At 41.2% G+C, this 15,472-nt stretch overlaps 1 protein-coding gene across 3 annotated transcripts in view; it reads right to left on the minus strand.

The window, feature by feature from the left end:
* The window catches only part of ITGA6 (integrin subunit alpha 6), a 72,639-nt gene that overhangs the window by 33,424 nt on the left and 23,743 nt on the right, over positions 1 to 15,472 (minus strand). For 2 of the 3 annotated variants that reach the window (XM_069471026.1, XM_069471017.1), the window contains exons 2-5: positions 7,258 to 7,382; positions 5,667 to 5,746; positions 3,886 to 4,141; positions 2,123 to 2,254 (exon numbers count right to left, since the gene is read on the minus strand). In XM_069471026.1, coding sequence (XP_069327127.1) covers positions 2,123 to 2,254; positions 3,886 to 4,141; positions 5,667 to 5,746; positions 7,258 to 7,382 — 593 coding nt within the window. Of the gene's footprint in view, positions 1 to 81; positions 199 to 2,122; positions 2,255 to 3,885; positions 4,142 to 5,666; positions 5,747 to 7,257; positions 7,383 to 15,472 lie in introns of all 3 variants that reach the window. The other variant, XM_069471007.1, reaches the window with a different exon arrangement.

Consider the following 15,472-nt stretch of genomic DNA (forward strand, 5'->3'; position numbering starts at 1 on the left):
AAAGATTTATGCTCTGTGTGGATCAAAAAAATTTTTAAATGACCATGACCAAGACAATTTGTCATCTCAGAGGTCACAAACCTAGGTAGCTATTTGTCATCACATCAGGGGCTTTGTCAGGTTGCTCCCTGGGAGGCCGAGTTTTGTAAACAAACTGATCGGGATCTGTATAGGAAACGCTGGTCAAAAACAGCAGGCCTGGACACATGCATGGGGCGGAAGAGATGGAAGAAAAAATAATTATGCTAGGTAAGAGGCAGGACCGGCCACTGGCAGTCTCGCTGGACAAGGGACCACTGCTGCAGCCGGCAAGCTGGGCTCTCTGCCAGCCTCCAAAACCTCAGGCAGAACCTTTTATTCCCAAACCCACTCACATCTTTTGAAACGACAGAGTCACACACAGCAGGGACAAGCGAAATGTAACAATACAAACTTGATTTCTTTCTCAGGCATCACTTATTGAGGAAATCCATTCTGAAAGCGGCAAATGTATTTAGGGAAAAAAAAAAATGCTTCATATTTTTATATGTTATGTTCTAACAGCAACTACATTTATAAAACCCACGGGCCATCTATCTTAAAGACCAAAGTACTGGTTTCTTGACCACAGCAATTAAAATTAAATACTTCTCATCAAAAATAATCCCTAAATAATACATTTGAAGAAAGAGGTTGTCTGTTAAAATATATTCAAATAAAATGTTGGTTGATAATATTTACCTTGAAAAGAATTTTAATTTGAAATCCCATGTTTAACACTCAAGACTGCAAACCACACTCTCTCGAGCTCCCTTCCTGTCCTGTGAGGCCACTAACTTGTTATTCACATACCCACCTGCTTCCCACCCTCTGCATTTTCATAAGTGCTGCTTTCCTTGCCTGGGAGATTATTAACGGTGTGACCTTGGGCTAGAAAATTAAGCTCTCTGAGTCATGGTTTTACACATCATAAAAAGGGGAAAATAATACTTATTTCATAGCAGTGTAGATATGTATAGCACTGAGTACAGCACCTGATTTATAACACACAGAATGCGATTAACAGGTACTAAGTATAATTTTTCTCTTCAGTCTTCTATACCTTCATACCAAGTTTTTATTTTGGGGAGGATGGGGAGTATAGGAATTCAAAAGTTTTTTTAAATTAACAGAATTATTCACACATTTATACAATTGAAACAACTTAGTATATGTTTCCTAGCACACTGTTTGGAATTACACATTTATCTATACCCGTTTTTTTCCTTTTTAACCTTCCATTGTTCCAGTAATATCTTAGTATATGGGTACTTTTCTCCGTGCCATTTTTTTAAAATAGGTTACTATTTAGAAGATTTTTTACATTTTTTTCCAAGGGATGCATAGTAATTATTCTTTATGTCAACTCATACCAAGAATTAAAGCTTTTAAAAGCCTTTGTGTAATTACCATAATGCACATGAATAACTTAGGACACCCATTAGGAGCAATGCAAACAAGCCTTAGGAGTTAGGGAATTGGCACTTAGACACAGTCTGGGTGTCCTCAGAGAGGCTTTAGCAGTCCTGCTCAGCCTCAGCCCAGAAGCCCTCGCGCCACCTGCCAGGGCCCTGTGACATGGGGGTCGCACTCCAGAAGCAGGGCCAACCCTCGGAGAATGGCAATCATAGAGGAAGGACCTGGAGGTCTTGACCTGCCACTTGAGTTAACTTTATTAAATGTAGCTCTTTAAGAGTATCTCTAGAAAGAGACACTGAATGGACGGGGAAGGCAGCCCAGCTTACTATGAGCACCCGTGCATTTCTTTCATGGCTGTATGAACGGCCTGTTTCAGGTTACAGAGGGCGCCATTAGCTCAGGAGACAACTTCCAAGTGGGAGGGAGGATGGACGATTTGGGGTGATAATAGGTTTCTTCCCCCTTGGAAGGAGGCCAGGTCAGAAGGGAAGGATCCTAGTTATCAGTCAGGTTACCTCTGGGATCGCCGAGGCTTATCAACTTCCAGCAAACATAGCCACAGGCCCCCAGCTCCACCTGGCCTCTTCGCAGCCCAGAGGTCCAGGGGCCTGTGGGCCCTGCGAGGGAACATCACACAACGTGTCTGAAAAGGTAGGCAAAGGCAGCCACCTACACTTGCTCCTACCTAAGTAACTGTTAGCCGGAACGGGAACGAGACTTTCATCATGCTCAGTCTCTCCTCCAACTTCATAAGGCCCATCTTCAAAGATGTTCATGTCAAAAAAAGTGTTATTCTTTTGCTCTACACGAACAATCCCTAAAGGAATGAAATGGTAAAAAACAACAAAAAAAATGAAGATGAAACAAAATAAAATAAATGATTCCTACTAAACATCTCCCATGCTGTCACTGCCTACAGGAAAAAAAATTTGGAGGAAGGAAACATAGAAGGAAAAGAGAGATGACTTCTAAGGTTGTGAAGCATGTTTGTGTAAATTTTCATGTGAAAAAAATTTGAGTAATTAAAAAAATGCCCCATGCATTTCCATGAGCTATCTTTATAATGCCATGAAAACAGATGGAAAATGGAATATTCACTTAATTAACAAAATCTACAGATATTTTTTTGAATGACATGAACTTGATTTATGATATTTTATGTTCGCTATAATCTAAATCAATGTGTCTTTTTTCTGTAGTGTAAAAGTGAAATATATTGATCTTTTCTTTAAATCACTTTAATCAAGATTTCATCTTATAAAAATTCTTACAATTAAGAAATTAAAAGAGAAGATTTCATTTAGTTAGCCCAAATCACTATATGACTTTTTAAAAAGGGCAACATTTTAGATGAGGGCTTATAAAGTAGATAAGATACATAATTAAAATAGACATAATCATTAGGTGTTTTGTTGTTTTCTTTTACTATATATGGTTTCTGTTCTTGCTAAAATAAAACTATTCTAAAATCAACATGTCATTTCAATTAGGTCAAAATAACCTGACAAATACCGTTATGTGAAAGACTCTTATTGTAGGAGAAAGGAAAAAAAAGGGAAGTTATCCTTGAAGGTTACCATGGCTGACATACGGAGAAAGGTATTCTCAAGAATCGTTTGCAACAAGAATTAAAACTCAGACATTTTTGAACAGAAAAGGGAACATTTTCCTAAGTTTTTCCTGATAAGTGGAAATATTATCTGGTTTTAATACATTTCTCAACAGAAGTCTCATTCCCAATCAGATGTATTTTTCTTCATCGTGGATTAGAGTCAAGCTAATTGTCTTTTATGATACAGGAGTTTTCTACTAACTACTTCAGGGAAGTTAAAGTGCATCTCGGGAACTGAGCAGGTTCAGTCAGTCCAAAAATGTGGGCCGTTTTCCTCCCTCCCTCCCAGTATCTCCTTTCACCCATACAACAATAATAAACAACTGTTTCTCAGAAATTATCTGAAATCATCATCTCAAAATTCCCCAATTTGTCTGTCATCTGCCCTTCTAACTTTACTGTGTTATTAGCAAAAAACAGTGTTTGGAGATAATGTATAATGAAAAAAATGCTCATATTAATACACTGTTTGTTATTTGTACACACCACCACTCAATCCTATTCAGTTTTCAGATCACTAACTTAAAACTTTTAGTTTCATGAGACAAATACAAAACAGTAAAAACAACTAATGTTAATTATTACATTCCTGAAGAAAAAAGTTAACTACTTATATTAATGTAGACGAAAAAAAATCTCAACACCAAGACATACATATTTCTATCATTATTTGTTTTCACAAAATCACATCATTTAGAGAATTTAATATCCTATCCTACTTTTATAATATACAAATGTCTTATAACAAATGGCTTAAAATGTACTACATCATGATGCATATCATAGAAACCATGGAGACATTCTAATCTCTATTTCTATAAACATGAACATCATACCTTTCCAGTTGTAAGTGCCCGGAGCTCCAAACACAATGTAATGAAAGTCTTTAGTAAAAGTAGCTGCTACCCCTTGCTGGCAAGAGCCGAATTTTTCATGGCCTCTCAATCGGCCGTCACAAAAGCTCCAGTCTCCCCCATCCATATCATCTTCAATCCTGAGATTCTCGCTCAGGACGTAACACCTCCCAAAGATGTCTCGGGATTCCTGCTTCGTATTAACATGCTGCCTTTTTTCATATCGATGAGCACATGTCTGAAAACAGATGGAATAAAGGAGCCCACTCATGTCTGTAAATCTTGTAATTTTCAATAAAGAGGTTAATTCTAAATAGGATGATTAAACATGTCCTTATCCTGGGATTGGATCCCAAACTAGCAAATCTTCCCCAAAGTGGCACCAAGGAGACCATTATCAAATATTCAGAGAATGATGCTCCAATCCAAATATCGAATGTCAATCTGCATGTACAGGCAATTTATCTATAAATTTACCTGTCACATAAAGGAAAACACCTTTTTACTTAATTTCCTCAATTTAACTGACATTTAGTGGCTGTATAAACCTTCATATCAGTGTGAAAATGAGTAATTACATTCTGGAGGAGAGAAATCATGCACATTTTCATAGGGATCAAGCAAACACAGCTAAAACAAAGACACTTTCCTTTTACTCACACTATTTCCTTGTAATCAGTCCTAATTTACACTCAGTTCTGGGATTATTTCCTTTAATATGCCTATTTTTAAAAGGCAGAGAGAATTACATTGCCAGGAAAGACAAAATTATCTATATAATTTCTACAGGGTATTCATAGCTACTCCACACCTAACAAAGGCTAAAAATACTTTATAATATCCAAGTCAATTTCCCATAGTGTATCCCTTAAATATCAAAATTCAATCTTCACTAAAATTTTCATTTTTTCTCAAAATTCCGTATGTATTTTGTTACAGCAACCAGATGTTGAAAGAGACAGAAAGATCATATTCCAACCTAAAAGGCACTTCCAAGGCCATCTAGCACAAACTGTTTTCTTCACTATTACTTCTATTTAAAGAAGTTCAGAATAACAAGAGTTTAAAATTATCTGGTATTACTTTCTAAGACCTTTCTCTTTTTTTTTTTTTTGAGAGACAAGAGTCTCACTCTGTCAGCCTAGGTAGAGTGCAGTGGTATCATCGTAGCTCACTGCAACTTCAAACTCCTGAGCTCAAGTGATCCCTCTGTCTCAACCTCCCAAGTATCTGGAACTACAGGCGCACACCAGGACACCTGGCTAATTTTTCTATTTTTAGTAGAGACAGAGTCTCACTCTTGCTCAGGCTGGTCTGGAACTACTGAGCTCAGGCAATCCTCCCGCCTCGGCCTCCCAGAGTGCTAGGATTTCAGGTGTGAGTAACCACACCTGGCCGTTTCCCATATTTTTTATAACTTATCTATAAAGCTACAAAGTTCCTCAGACAGAAACGATGTGTAATTTTGTTTTGCTTTAAGACCATCTAGAGTTTTAGAGATATTCAATACAGGTTTATTAATAAGTTCTGTGAATCTGAAAGTTCTAAAGAAAAGCAGGGTGTGTAACTGCTTCAGAGTATCATCAGGAAAAATAATGCTTTGGTCTCTTCTTGACATCCATTCCTGCTTTAAAGCAGTCGGCGTGCTAGCATGGCCATTCCCCACAGGCAGGGGCTCTGCCTTGTCCGCTGCTGCAAGCCTGGTACTGGCACGTCATTGGCACTCCCAACACTGTGGAACGAACACGTTTCTCTACACTTACCACAACTTTGCCCCCTGGACCTTGGCTCTGGACAGTGACCCCCATCCACTGATCTTCCTTGCTCTCCGACGTAGGGTCGGCTGTGGAAAGCAGCACAGTTAGCACTTCCAAGTGACCGCACGGGCTACAAACCATAGACGAACAAAAATACAGGGACCTGTTTCTGAATCGCCTGGACTGAGCCTAGCTACTCAATCTGGGAAAATTATTTCTCATCTCAAGAAAATGGAGACCCATGATTTTTGGTAAGAATCTTGCATAAAATTCTGTACAGAAAATACATACGTCTCCATCATGGCCTATTTTGCCCAACAATATCCTCTGCCCTCCCTTGACACCCCAGGTCCTGAATACAGAAAGGTATTTGAAAACTGTAACACTTAAAGGGTAGCCCCCCAACATGTGCCTCTTACACAGACAATGTAAATCCGATTTCCAAAGTCCAACTATCAACCGAACTAACAAAGTGCGTATTTCTCTACGTACTCCCAAATTCTTTACATAACAGCATGAACTCTTGTGTTCTTACTGGAGATAGGGAGATAAGGCCTCAGATTTACTTTTGAATCTCACAGCTGACAAAATATCTTTTTAGCAATGCAGAAAGGAGTTATTTTTAGTTAAAAAAAAAAAAAGAGAGAGAAACCACAAATATCGCTACATGTGTATCAATTTAAAACCACTGTATGACCCTATATCCAAATTTTTGCCTTCCTCCATGAGAAACAAGAAAAGCATGATTTTCAATCTTGAATTATTACAAAAGTATGAAAACTAAACAACTTTAGACAGAATGAAAAATACCAAAACATTAAATGAAGAGTATTTGACTAGACTTTTAAAAAAAAGTATGTCTAGATACTGAGATTATCAGTGGATTTTTGGTTTTTCCTTTATGGGTCTATGTATTTTACAAGTTTTCTACATTAACACATATTATTTTCTAATCAGTAAAATACAACAAATGTCATTTCTAAAAGATGAAGCAGCAAGAGAAGAACATAAACATAAATCTGCAAATCTACTTCAACCAAGCATATCAAATTAGGTTTGGTGGAGACTCTCAGCACTGAATTGCTCTGCCCAACCTACAGGGAAGCAGACAAAATGGATGTTAACATGCTATTGCATGGCATCTTCCAGCTACCCCAAGTTCTCATTAAAACAAGTCTCTATCGGAGACAGTAGGGCAAATCTTATCCATGTCGGTCAGCTCTCATTTCACAGGGGGCTGATATTTAAAATAGTCTTTCTCCCCAAAATTTTAATAGCACGTGAGAACTTTTGGCTGCTAAGTACAAGATAGGCACATTCAATTTTGTTCACTGCTATCAATTCACTTTTTCAACAGCCTCCTGTAGAACCTCAATATATCACTAGGTGGCAGTATCAACACACCAAATTAGTTTCAAAACCAGGATTAGGAGGAACAGCAAACCGCTGCATCCCTGGGTGATTAGCAAAGTATTTTCAGGGGAAATAAAACTCTCTGCAATAAATGCTTGTACCCCCTTTCCTTCCTCACGGAAGGGGCATGTAGGGTACAGGAGAGCTGTCCAAGTGAACGCGGAATGAGGGCAGAGGAACACACCATCGTTATCAAATTCAATCCGTGTACACGGCCCCCGGGAGGTGATGTCGCAGCTGTACAGGCCTCCTGTCCTGTTGGCTTTCTGCAGTGGAAGGGCTTCTGCCCGAGGGGCCCCCACCAGCAAACTGTTGAAGAAATAGAGAGAATTTAGAGATATGAATTTAATATACATTTAACATTTAAATTAGTCAGAACCAAGGGATTATTCTTTGTCAAAGAGTGCACTAATTCTTCAGCTGCTTAGGCAGACGGGGTAAGGTGAGCAAAGGCAGAAGAGCTATGACTGGCCCACGCAAAACACACAAATACAACTACACAAGGGAGGCTAAAAGGGGATACTGAAAGAGGAAAAATACGCCTGTCTCTCATAGTATAGGCAACTCTTGCTAGGTATGAAGCTGGTCTTTAAAAGAAACTTTTCATAAAACGTGACCCCTAAATAGCTAAGCCATGGACATCACATGGAACTCAACCGACAAAACAAACACTCCCAACACTGGAAGGGAGAAATAGTCACGCTAAGTTTAACAAGCAATAATATGTCAACTTCTGACACTGTGAAAAATACTCAGGTATTTTTCAGGGGCAATTTTGATGATATCCTAGATCTTCAGTTTATATACCAATTTGGAACCTAAGTTTTGCCTAAGATACAACTCCACTGAATTATACTCTTTCGCAGTCTTGGCCTCTTTCCAAGTCAATTTTTTTCCAGCTTTATCAGGGTGTAATTGACAAGTAGGAAGTATATATATTTAAGGTATACAACTTGATGTTTGTCTTTCCGAGTCAATTCTTACCTTCCCGGCTCTCTTGTCATCTCAGACAAGCATCTCCATTCTCATCCAATCATACCCCACAAAGGATTCAGGGACCTGGTGAAGTTCCACCTATGCACTAGGCATGGCAAGATGCCAGCTTCCCTCTCACCTCAGTATTCTTGTAAGAGGGGCCCCACGATCCTTAAAATTTCACTATCGCACAGCCAGAGGGGCTCTTTAGAGATGCCCTAGCTTGTTGCTGGGTTCCTTTTCCTAACACTTCTACTCACCACCAGCTTTATAATCTTTGGGGTCTGGATGACTAATGGGACAACTACGACAAGAAACAAAGAAAGAACGCACACCTGACTGGACAGAAACCAAGAGCTGAAAGTTTTGGAAACCAGACTGGAGCTGGGGAAAAGGGCTGGGAACAGAATGTGCACAAAAAAACAAATTCCTACAATGAAAGCAAACCACTCCTGGCCTTCAAGAAACCCGTAAATCTCAGATGCAAAAGCAAAATAAACAAAAATATTAACCAAACAGTCCCTACCATCTCCCTTCCCTGCTGGATCCCAATAAAGAATTCATCCCAATAAAAGATTGTATTTTTTAAGCCAATACAAAACAGGTGCAACAGGGGTCAAATGCACTTGGAAAACAGGGAGGGGAGCCAGACTGCCCATGGAGAGGCAGTGAAGAGAACGAGGGGTGGCTTGTGGGGGAACACATGGCCCTCTTAGTGCCTGAAACTTCTTAGGAGAGGGCAGAGGCAAGACTGGGGATGCAGGGGTCTCCACAGGTCTGCCCCACCATCCCAGGAGCTCCAACAAGTACCCGAGAGGTGAGTGCGCTCAATGACTACACGTGGCAGATGCTGGTGGGTGGAAGCTGGTGGAGCCCGGGAAGGATAGCAGGTTGCTGGGCCAGAAGCACAGAATCACAGGACATGGGCACTGGAAGCCCCTGAGAGGGTCCAGCCTTCTAACGTTACAGATGAGGAGAGGGAGGCCTTGAGGGAGGTTAATCTCCTCTGCCCCTAAGACGTGACAGCCAGGTGGTAGCCAGAACAAAAATGACCTCCAGGCAATGTTGTCTGCATTCCTTCAAAATGCTTCCTAGGAAATAAAACCCAGGATTTTAAGGAGTTTACAACCTAGTTGAAAGGGCAAAATTTACACAAATGAAACACTGAAACAAAAACTGTTCTGTATGGGAGAAGATTTAACACATTGCTGCACTAGAAAAAAAAATTTTTCCTTGGGGTCATAGTGTTTTATTATGAAAATAGAGCAAAAATTTTGAAAACAAAACAATCCTTTCTAATTTAATGAAAAATATTATTTTTATTGTTTCCTGTGTGTGGGTTATATGCAATTAAATAGTCAATATTAACTGTAACAATAAGAACATCAGTAAGTGAGATTTTCATAAACCAACTGCACTTACAAATGCTTTACCAGGCCCCAGGCTCAAAACTAGTGGGAGTTAAGTAAAACTCACATGGCAGTTACAGTGTTAAGATTTAAATACAGACGAGTCCAGGGAAGGGAGAGCCAAAGCATTATTGTAGTTCCGTGGGGCCAAGGTCAGGGAAGAGATTTCCTGTAAAGGTAACCACCTGCAAAGAAAAGGCTATAAAAAGCCGCCCAGGTGTCCCAATGTTGCTACTCGTGTCTTCTCTAACCACTTCCTCTTCTCACCCACACCCGCAGAGGCTCCTAAGCTACCTAAGGCAGGCACGGGTTGTTTCCTGTTTACCCCACTCCCTCATTCCTTCACTTGTCCATTCAACCAATGTTCATCAAGAGCCTCCTGGGATGAGTAAGGACTTGCCCCACCGCCCAAACTCTGGCCTGGGAGAGCCTGATCCATACACAACTCATTAAACCACAGGGACATATCAGAGAGGCAATGAGAGGCTGTGGGTGCCAACAGCTGCCTGGGAAGAAGGGTGTCACCAAGACATGGCAGCAGAGCTGGAGGTGGCCAGGCGAGGGGCACAGCACATGCGAAGGCTGCGAGACAATGAGCCGAGGAAACGGAGCAACGGGACAGGGTGCTGCACCGACACCGGTGGAGCTCTGCCCGCGCACCTGCTGCCCGTGTCCCATGGTTTAAAAAGCTGTGGAGGTTCTGAGCGGGTCTGCCTCCCAGCCCCCTTTCTCCTTGATACCGCCATCCTCCACTGTCCCCTCGGAGGCTACAATGCATACGTGAGACAAGTGTAGCCAATACCAAGCTCTTGTAGAAGAGGGCCTCTGGTTTTACACGTGGCAGCTACTGCAGATGGAAACAGACCACACACAGAAGGAGCAGCAGGGCGGTTTGGGGGCAAAAGACAACAAATTCGAAAAGAGACCTCCTCACAGTAAGAAAAGCGTACCTTCGGGGGATAGTGTTAGATGTCACAGTGCCTCCGCGCACCTGCACGTGGCCCGGGCCGTCCCAACTCGCGCACAGGATGGAGGCGGCACCGGTGCTCCCAGCCCTAGCAGACCCCCTTTTTTCTCTAACCCCCCCCGCCCCGTGGCCGCAGGAGGAAGGGAACACACCGCACAGCAGAGGGCGCCCTGGGACCTGCTAAACCGGCCAAATCTCAGAAAAATAAGGCAAAGCAGCACCTGGATGAGAGAACACTGTGACCCCAATCACACCGAACAGCTGGCAAGGGCCTTCATCCTCAAGGTAAAGCTGCGCTCTCTGGTTCAGGAAATAAGCAAAGGCTTTAATTCTGCTTGGAACCAGCCTTAAATGCAAGAGGTCATAGCCCATTAGCTGAGGCTGTCTGGAGAACAAGTAAATAGGTGAAGAGAGCTGTCCAAACAATGACACCAAGGAACAACTACTTCCTAATCCAGGTAGTCTAGGACCTGGGTGCTGGTCTAAACTGTTCAGTCCATGGCCAGCTCCTGAGCTAGCAGAGTGGGCACAACCCCGGGAAGGACGGTCTGAACCTAGGGGAACCCTCAGCTCATATCAAAATGCAGTTTCTGCTCAAATTCCAGCTTTCTTCCCTTTTCCTCCAATGCCCTCTGATGCCAAGAGCTGGGGCCCACACCGTCCAGATGGTTCAGTGTGAGAACCGGGTACCCACTGGGCACCACCAGGATGCCCACAGTAACACCTAGGACCAGGGCAGCTGTGGCTCTATTACAGACTGGCCCAGCATATATGGAGAAGTCAGAACCACAGTGAAAATTCTACTTCAGAACAATGGGACCAGAGGATATGAGTTAAAACCTTTGTAGGGAAGTGGTGGAAATTAACAGAGCAGGGTCTACGAAGTTTATTCCTACATCAGGTCAAAAGAAGAAAAACTATTTATAAATGAAGGGCAAGAATCTGGGTTTGAACTAAGAATCCACCAAAAGGAACAAGAAAAATTACTTTATAATTGCTTTCCACAAAGCCAGTGGACAATCACCTCCACCGAGTTTTAAAGCTGTACTAAAATAAAAACTGCCTGGGTATTACAATATGTCAGAAATCCATGTTTCAGAGACAAAACTCAAAACTTGTAAAACCACATCATAATCTTTAAAGACATAAACTTTGTTGTTTTTTTTTTTAAATTAAATGCAAAATTGTGTATGTATGAAAATATATGCCATTTTTTGGAGAGGATCCATAACAGTGAAACCTTGCAACTGATACAAAAAAAAAAAAAAAAAAAGGATAAAGTCTATTGCTTTATTCCTAGCAAAACAAATGGAATTTCATAGGGGGTACCCTATTTATTATAAATGTTAGTAATGTGCCCCATCTCCTATCCAGACCAGATAACTAAATGATTGTAACCCATTAAATCCATAAAGACATAAACTTTGAAATAAAGTGCAATGTAAACGTCTAACTACGTAAGTATGACAGTGAGGATATGACAAAAATTCAGGTTTTCAGAGTATAATCAGAATTCTGGGTAGAAAGCTTTAGGACCCACTATTATGCTATTAACTACAAGGTTATTCCAAAATTCTTCAAGTAAGCCACACTTCTGTTTCACATATTCAAGTTCTCCCCCAAGGAGAACTGGTATACTTTTGCATAACTACTTCAATCAAAAGTTCTTGCTTCATTGTCTTTGGCAATAATTCATTTCCTCAAGGATTAAAGATTCTGCCCCTAGCTGTGCAACTCTGTCCCAGGAAACATGAAATATTGCTTCATTAGAACAAGAACACTATTATTGCTTAATTTAAAACACAGCCTTCTTAGATTGCCCAAATTAAGAAGTAAAAAATTAGAAGGTGGCATTACCGTGGCAACTTTGTCACCACCACTTTTAACCTATCTTCAAACTCAATATTTAATTTTTAAAGTAATAAAGATAATAAATAAAAAATAAAGAACTTTTGGTGGAAAGCAACAGATTCCACACTCATCTCAAGCCTCCCTCTCTAGACAAACCTCCTGTCTTTTATTCTGGATTTACCTCTAATTCTGGATTATTATATGTTTATTTCTTGATTTATCAGTTTTAGGCAATTAACTGTTAGCACCATAATATGAAAAGGGAAGAACCTAAAATACTCGCCACTTTCCATCCTATGTTTAATAACTAGATTTAGTTATTCTATTTGCTATTCTTTAAAAGTTTTAAATATTTAAGCCTCTATTTTCCCTGCATTGACAAAACTCTCACTTCCCTGGTCAGTGAGACAAGGCTATCAGCACTTTCTTCCAAACTTTCCTCTTAGTTTCTTCAAGTCCCACCATCTATCAGCTATACTTTTATAAGAGCTATTATCACTTACATGTCTTTTAGCCACAAATCGGTCATCTATTCTCTTACACAGCCAGGTAAATATTATCAGTGCTGAACCAAACTGTATTTAGATTATTGTCTTACCACCTGGGACCAGTATCAGAGGCCCTTGGCCTCAAAGGACTGTTCCTAGCATCAAGGTCAAACAGACTCACTTTTTTTGCATTCTATTAATTGCTTGGTGTGCTTCACATTGGACCGTGACTTTTGCTTTTCTTGGCATTTCTCATTGCCTTTCTTTTTTTCTTAGTTGCTTGCCTTCATCTGAGCATCAGTCTTCTCTAAGCTCCCAATCATGCCTTGTATTAAATCAGGATCTCATTGTGCTTAGATCCCCTTTTCAGAGCCTTTCAACCTGCTACGCTACAACGTGGGCTCATTGCTCCCTCAGGTCTGCTGTACAGGGTCATGCTAGGACTCCCTTTCACTGCTATCCTGGGGTGATCCGCTTTGACCTAGCATGCCCTGTTGTAGTTGAATTATCTTTTTAAATACTGTCCTATTAGAACGATAGGTAAACTTGAGTCCCTACGTACATAAAAATGTCTTCATGCTGCTCCCACCCTTGATTCATGGTTTGGGCATAGAACTCAAGTTGAAAGAACACTTTCTTCAAAGCCTTGATGGTACTGCTCTAATATATTCTAATATCCAGTGTAGGCAGTGAAAATTCTGATGTTAGTCTGATTCTCTTTCCTTTGAGAGTGACTTTTAAGCTCCCTACTTTACCCCAGGCATTCTGAACAGCATGATGATACGCTGTAAGCCTTTATTTACATACTATGCTCACGTGACCTCTCTCACCCTATAGACTCAGAACATTAATTTCTAGGAAACTCCTCTTACCATACATTGATCATTTCATTTGTTGTTTTCTGTCCTTTTTCTAGAACCAGTGTTAACTAGTCAGGTGGTTAATCTACCTTTTCTCTCATTTTCCTTCCTTCTCTGTGGTTCTGAGATTTTTCAATTTCATTTTCTAGTATTTCTACTGAAGTTTTAAATTCCAGCAGTCACATTTGTAATCTCCAAAAGCTTTGCTTTGATTGTGCCTTTTATATAACAGATCCTATTCTTATTTTGCGGATTTAACATGTTCCCAAAATTCTGAGCATTTTGCCTACAAGTTTTCCTATAGTTCTTTGTGTTCCCGGATTATCTTTTATTTTTTCTGTTGGTTTACTCCAGCCATTGCCTTTTATGCTGCCAGCCCTCATCATCTGCCTGACGATCCTTGTTCTTTTGTTCTGTTGTATAAAAGGGTCCATTTCTGCTGTCTCACCCCGGGGAAGGAATTCTAAAAGGGAGTTCTGGGTGGGGCCTGCTGTGGGGGGGGGGGGTGTCTGCTTTAGGCTGAGTGGGTACACACCTAGTTGTCACACTGCAAACCACCCTCAGATGTCACCCTCTAACCACCCTCAGATGCCAGGATGAGGAGGGCTTAATTCTTGGGGTGCTAGCATTCACACTAGAAGCCTTAGTTTTGGGGTTTTGTTTTTTGGGTTTTTTTTTTTTAGTGTCATGACTTGGCCTTGCCCTATCTCTGTAAGAATCAATTTTTTATTTTTGTGCATTGTAATCCATTTAAGCTTTGTGAAACATGTATATGTCAATATTCCCCTAACTCCCCAAAAAAGTGCTATGGGTTTTTTGCCCCCCCCAACCAGGGTGTCAAATGCCAGCAGCCTGTACTCTATACAGCAGTGGGGAATGATGGTGTCATCTGGTGTCTGGTCTTCTGTACAGTCCTTCACTTCCAGACCCACCTACTCCTCATCCCCCATCCCTGCCTCACCCAAAGAGGGGTATGGCACAGGGCAGACCATCTTCTCCCGCCCCAGTCCCTGCGTGGTGGACTCCAGACTGTGGCTCCTTCCCCTAGTAAGATCATAGGCCAGATCCCATCTGCTTTCTGCATTTTTGTGATCTCTCAGCTATCAAGGAACTTAGAAGAGCCTGGAAGCAAACCCACATACCTAAGTCTGCTCTCTGGAACCACAAGTCAAAATCCAGTCATTCCAGGAATCAGATTTTCATGCCAGCCTAGTTTCCCTTTACTTCGAAGATGAATGACTGTCTCCCAACCGTTACCACATCGTCTCTTATTGCTACCACTCCTCACATACCGTGTATGTCTCCAACACCATGTATGCCAAAATAAATGAATGGGGAAAAATATTCCAAAAAAGACTATTTTGGCCAACTTGTATATTTAAACTTGCATAATTGTAGATGAAATAGTCAACTGACAACATTTGATGATTCAATTTATACAAATTTTTTCCCCCAACGTCTGGCTCTGTTGCCCAGGCTAAAATGCAGTGGCGTGATCATAGCTCACAGCAACCTCAAACTTCTGGGCTCAAACTATCCTCCTGCCTCAGCCTCCCGAGTAGCTGGGACTACAGGCACGCAACATCACATCCAGCTAATTTTTTCTTTTTAGTAAAGACGGGGTCTTACTCTTGGCTCAGGCTGGTCTCGAACTTCTGACCTCAAGAGATCCTCCTGCCTTGGCCTCCCGGAGTGCTAGGGATTACAGGCATGAGCCACCATACCCGGCCCAGGCTAGTCTTGAACTCCTGGGCTCAAGCAATCCTCCCTCTTCAGCCTCCCAAAGTGCTGAGATTATGGGCGTGAGCCACCACACCCGGCCTATACAAACATTTAAAAGTCACATATT

The sequence above is a fragment of the Eulemur rufifrons genome, chromosome 1 (genome assembly GCF_041146395.1).
Source record: "Eulemur rufifrons isolate Redbay chromosome 1, OSU_ERuf_1, whole genome shotgun sequence".
Lineage (NCBI taxonomy): Eukaryota > Metazoa > Chordata > Mammalia > Primates > Lemuridae > Eulemur > Eulemur rufifrons.